This window comes from Pagrus pagrus, assembly GCF_965226575.1.
Source record: "Pagrus pagrus genome assembly, chromosome: 12".
Taxonomy (NCBI): Eukaryota; Metazoa; Chordata; class Actinopteri; order Spariformes; family Sparidae; genus Pagrus; species Pagrus pagrus.
This window is the reverse complement of record NC_140196.1, coordinates 19,982,653-19,995,295: the sequence shown is the minus strand read 5'-3', so window position 1 is coordinate 19,995,295 and position 12,643 is coordinate 19,982,653. Positions and strand designations below refer to the sequence as shown.

General features: G+C 40.0%; 1 protein-coding gene across 1 annotated transcript; it reads right to left on the bottom strand.

Annotated features, from left to right (window-relative positions):
- Positions 1-179: 179 nt before the first annotated feature.
- On the bottom strand, positions 180-8,158 carry gtf2b (general transcription factor IIB). Its single transcript, XM_084369398.1, has 7 exons — positions 8,049-8,158; positions 6,522-6,634; positions 3,764-3,897; positions 3,225-3,371; positions 2,298-2,427; positions 1,259-1,540; positions 180-713 (listed from the first exon to the last, which is right to left on the bottom strand). Exons 1-7 carry the CDS (start codon positions 8,063-8,065, stop codon positions 580-582), a joined length of 957 nt encoding a protein of 318 aa, XP_084225524.1. The 5' UTR covers positions 8,066-8,158; the 3' UTR covers positions 180-579.
- Between the last annotated feature and the right edge of the window lie 4,485 nt (positions 8,159-12,643).

Genomic DNA, 12,643 nt, shown 5'->3' with positions numbered 1-12,643 from the left:
CCTGACATTCAACACTTCCTAATGGTTTAGTATTTCAAATCTCGCCTGCTTTCTTATTCACTTTCAGGAAACAACAATCTGAAGGTTCGATGTATTCAAGTGTTCACCAAGACGCTGAAAGAGTTATTTTCTTTATGTTAAAAATGTTGATGTAAACAAATTGAAAAAAGCTGATTACCTTGCTTTAATGAAAATCTTTTATTTTTTTAAATTACTGGAAACAATTCAAACAAACTAACAAAATAGAACCTGGTCATTTTTCTACAAAAACAAAGTTTTATGTATACAGTATGAAACCAGCCTAAAATTGCAAGCATCAATTACATTTTCCCACTTGGACATATATACATGGTACAGTATATACACTCAAATGAAATACTGTAAGTACAGTCTGCAAAGCTGTTTATTTAAGCACTGGAATGTGTCCGTTTATTCCTGTGAGAGTGCCTTGACAAAGGCTTGAAGTCTGAGGACAAGAGAAATCTTCCAAATCCAACAAAAATATGATTTAAAAAAAAGAAAGATACAATCCTGTAAGTACAGCAGAAAAATATCGTCACTGTGGCGAGAGCGTCGTCTTCACAGTTGTGGCAGCTTGTCGACGGGTGTGTCAAATTTGAAGTCTGGAGGGAAGAGTTCTGCAGCGCGCGGGTAGATGAGTCGGTATGACTGTCTGATCGTGACGTCTGCAACGCCAGCAATATCTCCGATTTCTGTGGAGGAAGCAGAGACCAGTTCAACTCTTCAATCATTTACAGTCTAACATGCTGCAGCTTCATAACAATAATTGGGAGGAATTTTAAATACAGTGTGAAAATAAAATATGACAACATTCTACTTTTTTGAGCCAATCGAGAATACAGTTTAAAGAGCATCACATCTGGAGCCTCTGGGGGACACTGTCCTGCTCAAGGACACTACAACAGGGTGGAGGGCTGACAGGAGATCGGCTCTACCCATTTCCCTTTTATAGGGCTGAACCACAGGTGTGTAAAAACATTTAACTTCATCTTTATTGACCTACTTCCACTTTTGTGAGGGGTCACAGTTTTACTTCACTAATTTTCAGTGGGCAACATTGTTATATGTACTCGATTACATTTATCTAGAGGCTTTTATGGCTTGTTACTTTGTGGATAAAGATGCTTGAACAGTTAGTGCGTCCATAATGTGCACTAGTATATAGGTGTTCAAACCATCAACAATTGAACTGGAAAATTAAACCTATCATTAGTATTACTGAAGCATTGTCACTTACCTTTCTGGGTCTTCTTCTCTGCAGAGGCCTGGGAGGCCATGTAGATGGCTGCTGCAGCCACAGAGATGGGGCTTCTGCCAGGCACTAGGTCAAGCTCCACAGCCTTCCTGGCGATATAGGTGGCCGCCATCTGCACCTGTTTGGGCAGGCCTAGGTTTGAGCAGAAACGGGACATGAAGTCTCCGGTGGTGATGAGGTCCACGCTGGTCTCCAACGCCTTCAGGATCAGCTTGAAGCACCTGCCAATCTCCTTCTTGGAGATCCGAGAGACGGCACAGATCTCTGTGGAGGGAAGAGGGGAAGAAATGTGTTAAATGGAGTGAAGTGAAAGAAATGTGGCTCTTTTTGCATTTTTTTTCCTGTGCTGTTGAGTCTCTCACTTCCACAGTCAAATTAGAGAAGAGAAAGTGCACCAGTCGTGCATCCTTTACGTCTATAAACAGGATGTTTTCTTCTTTAAAACCGTAGGGACTGAGGTCTAATTGCCTTTACTTAATGGTGGCAAATTACACACCACACATTAAAGCCCACTGAGAAACACTTATGGGACTTTGTGTGAGTGCCTCTTCCAGGAAAAGGTGAGAGCAATTTCAAAGAATATCAAACTACAGAGCACTATCATATCCTTTAATATCCTACTGTACTGTCTGAGAACAAAACATATGACGTGAAATGTTTTTACCCCTCAGGCGATACAGCACAGGCGAATTGTAAAGGTAAATAATTTAGCAAACTAGAATTTCATATCAGCCATTTTAAAATTTTAACACCAGTGCCTCTCATTTCTACTAAAGGTTAGATGTGTATTAAAAATTTGTTTATTTAAACATGAGAACTCAAAAAAACATGACAATGGTGAATACTTGAACCATCAGTACAGGAATATATAGACAGACAATTCTCAATAGTATCAGAGTTTTTGTCATGGTTTGTTAAAGGTTTTTGGCTTGGTACTCACATTACTTGTCCCATATATTAAAAAGTACAATTTGTTTTGATTTTGCTCCATCAATCATTTCTTAAGAGCAGTTATCCTGACCTTTAAAAGTTCTTGGTACACCTTCTTGTCTGCAGGCGATGTAGAGACAGGCCGAAGCAATGGCATCATTGGCTCGCCCCTTCAGACTCTTCTGTTCATAAACCTGCTTGAATAAGTTGTTTGTTCTGTCCTGCAGAGCAAAAACATTCACACATCATTTACAGCAAACACATTATTTGCATCCTCCTGTTAAAGGTCTTAATAACAATCTACCCAAATTCAATCATTTCAGAGAATGAAAAATGTTAAATGAAAATGTTTTGGATAAATTATGTATATAATAAAATCTATGAAAAATATTGCTCCACTTTTTCAAAACAGTTTCAATTTAATTTTGTTGAAATTAAACAAGCTGATAACAGTCATGTCAGGATATTTTAGTTTAAGTGAGGCAAACGTGTGGACCTTTTGCCTCTTGTTACATCAACATATATTTATCATTACTACCCCTAAAGAGGCCTCAAGTTACTGCAGAGCAAACTCTGGGGATGGGGTGTAGAGTAACAGCAAGATTGGTGTGGAAGACCACGGTTTACAAAAAATAAATTGCATACCCCTTTTACTCAAGAGACAGACATGAACATGTGTCCCGGCCCACATACGGCCCCTTGATATGAAACTTCAGCAGAGGCTTCAGCCTGCAGTGTAGTTTCCACACACCACAGAATTACACAATCAACAAGTTACGTTTTGGTTTCCATTCTCTTGCTCACTATGACCCACATGTGCCTCATTTCCATTTCCCTTTAAAAAGGTTAGGTTTCCAGAGTCTGAACCAAGGACCAGGGAGAGAGGAGTGTTTAGTGTGATGTAACATGGAACAACTTTTAAGGCTCTCAGCATTTGTCTGGTTAGCTGCACCTGTTTTAGGATAATCTTTCTAAAAGCACAATACAGAATCATATTTAACTTGTTCTAAGAACTTACTATGATGTTCCTTGGCAGGTTGATGCGATCTGCCATGGTGCTGATTTCTTTAAAGGCGTTGAGCATGGCCCGGTCTGAGCTGCTCATGGTCCGCCGGTTCTGGTACTTGGAGTTACCAAACTCATCGAAACTAGCTGCGCCTGTTCCCTGTGGTGGAAACGGTGATTGTTTATCAGTCAAATTCAGCAATGTTGTATTTCAAGACGAGCCAGAATCAGTGAGGATGTGGTTTACTGTGAATGCAGCAGATGTTACTCAACAGTGACTGAAGCTTCTGAATCACTGTTGGACCAAACTCAGTACAGAAATATGCATCAGATAATATGAATGTTGTAAAGTATTATGAAACCATTCAATGACACATAATTGTTTCAGCATAAATCATCTGTACAATACATGTGAACACAGGTATAACAGATGCTTTGATATCTTTTGACATGCTTCCAATTATCTGAACTGCAAATACCAACTGTACTATTGGACAGATTGGAGCGATACGACAGGGCTCATCTTGAACAGTCAACACAACCGTCTCTCACCTTGCTGATCATGGTGGTTAGGTCGCCTCCATTGAGCAGTGGGTTCTGCGCGTCTCCCACTCTGGATGGATCTTTGAGGGCTTTCTCGTTGGAAAACGTCCTCCATTCTGAGCCTACGTCAATTACACGGTCACCTGAGGGGAAACGGTTTGAACAATTTAAAATAAATAAGATGTATGAGAAGCAAAAAGGTGGCACAAAGTCAATTTCGCTATAGAGTTCGCTTTAAATGTAAAATGCAATTCAGTTTAATTGTGCTTCTTTCCTAGTGACCAACATCATCTTCACTCTGGATTAACACATGCCACTTTTTTCCCTTAAACAATATCCTCATTAAAAAGAAATGATGTCGGACCGCTCTCAACCCAAAACGATTTCAACCAATAACAGTCTTAATTCGTTTGGTTGATGTCAGCTTTTCAATCTTTTGTACTGATGGCTACACCCGTTGCTCTAAAAACAGCGGACGTAAGGAGAACAGTTTCAGAAATGGAACAACAGATTTTATTACAAGTTGTCACCTGCATGTTCAGACAATATCTGTCTGGCTGTATCACATCCCTCTGGAATAATTAACCAGAAGATGGTGCCACACTCAACACAATTCCCTCATGCAAACATCTTCCAAGTCTCAAATACTGTAAATATTGTCTCCTGTACTGTCTGTCTTCAGGTCGTCCACGGCGCTCTAAGTTTTTACTATTGTGGTAGACATTTTTGGATAAGAAATAAGGTCCCATTCATGCTTTGTTATGGTCTAAGACCCGAGAGTCTTCAGAGTCCGCCACACTTGGCATGCTTTGTGGAAGCAAAGGACGGTACAGAAGTACAGATAAGATGGACCTTGAAGAAATTCCAGACTCCCTTGTTAATACTGACGACACTGACCGAGAGTTACACATATCGTTCGCCTCCTCCCAGATGGTGTGATTCTTGAGGACTTTATGTGCCTATAAAGCTGTATGAAGCTTTTGGTATCTGACCTGTTGTACCAAGATCTCCTCTGATGTCAAATTTATGTTTTGCTAAATGTATATATTCAAGTAATAAAAACAAAGACGAGTTTATTCTTTCATTCATCAAAGTGAAGACTGACCAGAAGTACAAGTTTTCCACATCATCTGCTAGGCTATATTGTTGCTATGAATCTAAATTACATCATCCCTGTCCTCTCTTCTTTCTCATTTTCTTCTCAGTGTGTATTACAAGGCAGAAAAAAATAATACAATGTGATCCAAACAATGTCAATGCATCAAACCTGAGATGCACAAAAGATAAAGGTCTGACAAAGGCAGGTCATATTATTTTCTTCCAGTTATCATGACTGTCTGTTCTTGGCACCCTATAGCAGGGTCGAGGATTGGATTTATGATATTTTAATCCTGTCAGATTCTCTTTATTTTTTTAACCCTCCATCAGTCTTTCTAATATCTGACATTCATCTCCTCAGAGGCGAGCCGAAGCGATGGGAGCAGAACAGACGACACTTCGGCTTGCATCAGAGAGCGGCTGGCGTCTCTTGCCTCCCATCTGACCTGGTCTTTGCTCAGGGGGCTCATTAGAGAAGAACTCTGTGCTCTCTTACAGCTTTGTCTTGCATCACACACTGAAAGGATTTCTGCTTCATACACTTTGTATCTGTGCCTGTATGTGCCTTGGTGATAAACGACAGATTGAATAAAACACTAGACCTGGCTGAAATTGCACAAATAACAGTTAATTTTCTAACCTTTAATTTGTTTATTCCTTCATTTTTAACCATGTCTACTGCATGCCCCTTTTTGCTCAATCAAAACAAACATTTTGGCTCTTAGTGTTTGCCTCACATTGAATCTACGCAGGTATTTAAAAGGGTCATATCACTTTAATTAACAAAGGTGTTTGTCCTCGTTTGTGGAAGGATTAGGTGCACATATTTGGCTGAGGGTTTGAGGGTCCTCCCCAAGAAACGTTTATGTTTTTCCAATTTAAAAAATATGCAATTTCACATCATTTCAGAACACCATTATTACCATATCTGTATACAAACAGATGGATAAGCTAGAGCAGATAATAAATTATCAACACCTCAAAAAACAGAACTTGCTAAAGAAGTCCACTGGGGACTAACTACAACCATCAGATCTATCATTTAGGTGGTTTTGATGACCTTCACATTGATTTTACTTTCATTTGCTCATCCCTTATCATCGAAAGGGGAAACCCTGAAAAAAGAATATTTTTTATTTCAAGTATGAAAGCAATGGGAAAGAACTGCTCACAGTGAGGTTTGTGAATTTTTAGATGATGTATTTTAAGAAATTACAACAACAATATTTGCTTCTATGTATAGGGGTGGTGAAAGAAGTCCTGGTAGCAGATATGTCAAAAACTCACGTCTGCATGACAAAGAGCAGATGTGTTTTTTGTGATTTGGCTAAATACAACATAAACAGAGAATGCTACATCCTGCAGATTAATATCCAGATGCAGGTTGAACAGCACTACAGAGAAATACGTTCAGTGGCTTACTTTTCCATGTTTTAGCTTCACTCTTGTGGCCTTGTTTAGCCTTTCAACTGCAGATTAAAACCAAACAAACAGGTTGAGGAAGACATGCGCTGAGAAACCCTAGTGTGCACTGATAAGTTTAAGTATCTGAGTTCAGCGGACGGAAGAGGAGATGAAGAAACAGGAAACCAAAATGGAAAGGATGTGTTCTAACAATGTGAAGTTCTTCAAAAGCAAAAGTGCATGCGTTTGTAGCGTGCATACTGACCTACTACAAGGCCGCATTCAGGGCAAATCATGTCTCCTGCTCTGTAGTCCTCCACCAGTATGGCTTCAGGGTGGTTGGGACACTGAACTCTGGGAAGGGCAAGAGCATCTCCGCTGCAGAAGGAGAACAACAGTTGAGAATGGCTCAAAAGGCGCAAAAAAGACAAGAAAAACAAACAAACCCTCCCCAAAAAATCTGGGGAGGGTTAGAGAGAGATCATGAGTTCAAGACACAAAGCACACTTTACAGAGAGGAAAAAATGAAAACAACGTAAAATCCCAGCTAAGCTAGTTTCCATTTCTTATACACTAGGGAGGAACATTTACATACAAAATGTCACACTGGCCAGATGTGCTTTACACTTTCACTTTACTTTCATTCTCAGTCCTGATAATACCCGAGTGAATATTCTTCAACAACATGTCTTGCACAGTAACTGTTTTATGTTACAATGGGTGTATTAATCCAATTAATGGACAGAACAAGCTGAAAGCACAAAACTGGCTTAAGTTGTCTGGGTTAGTGTCAACATGTGAATTCAAACAAAGGATAAACAATATCAGACACCAAAACGAGTCATTGTCGCATTAATTAATAAACTGTGTCAATAGCATAAAGAAAACATCAAGCAACCTGTGGATGACAATTTGAGATATATGCTTGAAAAAAAAACAAAAAATTGATCAATTAGCAAAAAAGTTGACAATTAGTTATGTGCCGATGACTAATTGATTAGTCGAGTAATAGTTTCAGGTATGATCAGTCATTCTTTAAATCCTGGACTGAATCCAACAATAACCAAAAACCGTCACGATGATGTGGCGAAAGCAACACAGATGATCTCATTACTGGGCGTCAAATCAGGGCCAAACCAACATCAATCTGTAATAACACCACTCTTACCACTCTGTCCTTTACATTTGCATACTGGTGACGGTGAAAGTGGATGTAATACAACACAAGATGAGAGGAAAGACAAGCAAACACCAATATTTAGTGGCGTGTCCGACTAAAATCCAACTTTAAAGAAGCATCAGCTGATCAGTGTTACAGAAAGGTTAGCTACATGTAGACACGCAGCACAAAAAACATCTGAATGTGTTTACAGGTGACGGGGCAGCTCATCCAGTGATGCTCGCAGACCATTAATGCAATTTAATATGCTAGCATAAGTTTCAGCTTCATGCTAACCGAGCTGTGGGGCCAAAGAGCCAAAACGCTGGCAAAACAAGTCAACAGCGTTTACATGATAATCAACTGAAGCTATTGAAAACCAGCACAACGGTGTGAGAATATAACGGCGATACAGACAGCGACTTCTGGCAACATCCCACAGGCTAGCTGGCTAGCTAGCAGCTCCTAGCACAATACATCGTACATCTAACGGTGCGATTACGGGCGTGATATTTGGGACAAGTATCAGCGTCTTTCACCGAGTCAACCTCGACAGCTTTTAAAAGAATTTAATTCTGAGAGACAAACGTGAAAAAGTAAGAGGTATAGTATTTTGTCAAAGTTGCTACTCACCGGCTTGTCGACGCCATGTCACTGCTCTCTCTGCCCGTGTGTCAAACAAACAATTGAGACCAGCACCTCTATATATAACTTTTTCTGATCACGTGTCCGATGGAGTACGGCGATCCGTTAGGTCCAAACTAGTCCAAATATCCTCCCGTTTCTTCAACAGTTAATTGTTTAAAACGCAGTTGCGAATTGATTATAACACAACAATTCTGATGTCTATGATACAACGAGTGGTGATGTTCAGATATATCAATATGGATTCATGTTGGCTTGTTTTCTATGCTGCCGTGTGCCTACAAGTCACGGAGTTCAGGCTACACCCAAGACTCCCAAAGACGAGCAGTTAAAGAAACAGTACTGTACCAGCTCACATACAATGGCAACACAATACCACACATAGACACAACACAACACAGCATAGATAAACAGAAGAAGAATAGATATCAAACGGAAAAGCTTTTTTGAACATGTCTGTAATTTCAAAAAAATGTAATTGCAAATTTCATACTAATTAAAGGGAAATTGGAATTTCATAAATAAATAGTTTTTAAGTTTTAATTTATTATTTGAAACCTGCAGGATAGGTTCACACTTAAAATGAAAATTCAGTCATTATCCACTCACCCTCCTCACAAAGGAAAGGTGAAGTTTTGTAGTCCACAAAACATTTCTGGAGTTTCACAGCAAACCAGCATTGCATCATTCTCCTAAACAACTGAAGTAGATGGGGACTTGTTTTAAAATGTAAAAAAAACAAAACATAAAATGACTCCATATAACCCTAGCATAGTCTGACGTGGGTGCACAAGCTCTTCCGCACGTCAGGGGGTGTAATTAACATCCTTTTCAAACAAATTCCTCAGGGTTTCTGGAGAAACAAGTCCCTATATACTTCAGTTGTTTAGGAGAATGCTGCAACACTGTTTTCCAGTTCCAGAAATGTTTTGTGGACTACAAAACTTCACCTGACTTGCCATCAGCATGGGAGTGAGAAGATAATTTTCAATTTTGGGTGAACTTACTCCTTTAACTCCAAATGTGTTAATCACCAATCAAACCAGGCTGGGTTACAGAGGTATAAATTGCAGAACTTACAAACACGATATTTTACCAGAATGTGAAATTAACAGTCAATGTGGTTGCTCTACATGGAAACACAATTATTTATTTAGCCATTATTGACAAAATACAGGCTTTCAGTTTAAGTTATATAAATGGACATTCAAAACGTCTGTGAAACTACTAATCTCTAAACTGTACTGAAGCCTACTGGTTATAAAGGCTGTGATGTTGCTGTCTGACTGTACCAGCCTGTGTCTCTGACTCTGTACCAATCTGTGACTGCTCTGCTCCTCTACATCACACTTCCCAGACCCCTGAAGGAATCCACACAGAGTCACAAAGAGTCATTGATGTGCTGCAGGTTTTCCAGTAACAGAATAACAAACATATCTATGAATGAAATATCTATCATGTAAACATAAATGGCCCATTATTCCCATAACCTTACACAACCTCTTTGGAAATTGAATTTAATTATGAATAATTTAAATGCATAGCCATTATCTCAGAGGAATGTCAGTGTGCATCAACACGACAGCAGGTGGAGCTAAACAGTGAGTCAAGTTGCCCTGGCTCTGCCATGATACTCCTTGTTACAGGATGATGATGACAGTGATTAGTCTATGGGCAGATCATTTGGCACTGGCGTAATCTAAAGCAACATCTGGCAGGTGCTGGCAGCTTCATGTGGATGTCTGATTCAGTCCAGGTGAGAATCAGCCCTCATGTTGCCATGTCATCAGCACTGTAAATGATAAGCAACACCCAAATGTATGTGTTTACTGGCGCAGAATAAGATGTGGGCACTGTGAGCTATTATTCTTGTCTGAAAGGCATCCCTGAGAACAAAGATATGCTGGTATGAGACATGGAAGGGAACATGGCATGTGTTCTCTGTCTGTTTCTTTGTCTTTGTCTCCAACACACATGCAAATACACATAGTGCACTAAGTACCTCAGCGCCTCAGGGCCTGTTTGTTCATTATTTCCCAACTGTAATATCATATCACACCACATCACCATCCATCCCTCTTACACCACCCATTACTCTTAGTGTATGTTGAGTAATAACAAAGGATCAACACACGAGCAAACAGCCTGCGAGCAGACGCCCAAGGCAGTGTATGTAATTTGACACCAGAGGTGGAATATAATGAAGTACATTTACTCAAGTACTCTACTTGAGTCCAGTTTTGAGATATCTGTTCTTTACTTGCATATTTCCTTTTTCTGCTACTTTCCACATCCACGCTACATTTTGGAGGCAAATTCAGTACTTTTTGCTCCGCATTTAACTGATTACTCACCAGTTACTTTGCAGATAGCAGAAACCTTTCTTGATACCAGTCTCTACCTCTCACCCTCCCCACTACATGTCCGACGCTCCAACCTAATCCTGAATTTCCTACCCCACTGTGTGTGTTTGTGTGGGTAGGAGAACTCAATGCTGACAGGACATTAATTACTATAGAAACAGGTTTGTTTGGGTTTGTTGTTGGTTTGTGGCTTCAGCCCAAATTTAGATGACTATTTATTTTTTGTTACTTCCACACAGAGACCTCACATTTGTTAAATCACTGGCGTATGTCTCTGTGTGTGATACAACCCAGTGTATTCTTTACAAATCAGAGAGGGGGGTCTACGCTGAATAATTTATATCTTACTGAGGAAATGCTCAACACACTGAACTGGTTGCCACGGGTCCTCATCTGTTGGCCCATCACACAGGAAACCTCATACTGTCCAACATTGTTCTGCCACCCAGTGTGACAAATAACCAAACCATTACAATATTTATATCTTTTTCCTTCCACTCACAACACCAAGCATATGTCACACCAGAGTCAGACGGTTTGCAAAAAGGACAGTCCTGGTATCATTAGCAGTATAGCTCAGGCTAAGGCCATTTATGAAATTATATCAGCATTTAAATAATATAAAAACTTTATTACAAATAAGGTCTAATAGCAACAAGTCGTGGTGGGAATCACTGAAGGTTAAGTGAGTTTACACGCACTAATTCACTACTTTTCTCATCCACTTTGTCCTCTGTCTTTGTTTGGGGTCAACTACAAACTCTAAAGCTTTCACAAAACTGCCTCACTCAACTCTGAGCAAACATTTTGCCCTCCTGCAAAAACAAGATATCTAATACACTTTATGTATTTTACCTGGTTTCTTATAGAGCCTGTAAAGAACACAGATCAGCTATGAGGCTGCATGTGGTTATGTTATGGTCACGCACCCCCTCTACATCTGATCTTGTGAACTCGCAGACTATCACACTACACGCCCCACTGGCTGCTTTTCTTTGTCTTTTTTTTTTCCCCTTCTTGTTTTTTTCTTCCTCTCAAAGTACAAGGGTAGGCTCGTGTGAGCGAGAACAGTGTGCCAGCAGCCAGCAGCCTAGGACCGGTTGAAACCTGTATGGGTTGCAACTGAGGAGACACTTCCTCCACCGGGTGCATCATCAACCAAATCCAGAAAGAGCTGGAAATGATGCACGAGTTCAGCACTCAGGGTCCTATTGACTGTTGAGTTTGTCAATACCAATAATTCACATAGACAGACAGATAGATAGACAGATAGATAGATAGATAGATAGATAGATATGTTTGCATGTTAATAATAGCTTAGTTTAAATGTAACAACACAATGCCACATGTTAAACACGTGTCATGAGCACATAAGGTACATGTGCAAGGTCTGAATAAGTCAGCAGAGTTATTTCTGCCAACACCATGAAGCACTTTGTGGTGTCTGGGACTGAAACAAAGAAGGGGAAGCAGGTGAGGCGTTCAAGTCACGCTGGGAAGACGGTAAACAAGAAAGCTCAATTGACAATGGTAGACACACCTCAGTTATAATAGTAGGCTAATCATTTCAGGGTTATGTTCCACTTGTTGAATACTTAGCCTACTGATTTCATTATAAGTCGTTATATTTCTCAAAGACTTGCTCAGTACTTGTTATAATTCATTGTTTGCTGCTACGGTAACAAACTGAATGTAACCCTACGTGTGACCCCAGGGCTCCTGTACCTGACTCCGTGATTCGGTCAAATAGTTCCCTACGCAAAACTTTGTGCAAAGTTCGAGCACCAGTTGCGACTTAAGAGCTATTTAGTGACCTCACATAGATCTACTTTAAATGTAATGCTATGTAATGATAATATATATATATGATGATATATGTGGCCATGTAAAACACAACTGTACCCCTCCGCTGTGCTACTCTTTCTTTGCTACCTGGCTGTAAATGTTAGCTAGCGACAGTTTGTGGAAATGTTGGATTTAATATTACTTTACACCTACAGGCGAATATTTATCTTGTCTGGTAGACACTTGACAGACGTGAGATCGTGTAAAAGCAGTTAGGCCTACAAAAATATGTTTTCCTGTAACTGGAGAGTGCCGTGCGGAGCACTGGGTTCATTAAGAGGGCAACCTTGGAATACATGTAAACCTGTCAGTCCAGCCGTTAACTGTGTTGCCTCTTCTGTTCCCCTTGTTTCCCACAAACTATGAACGCAGCAT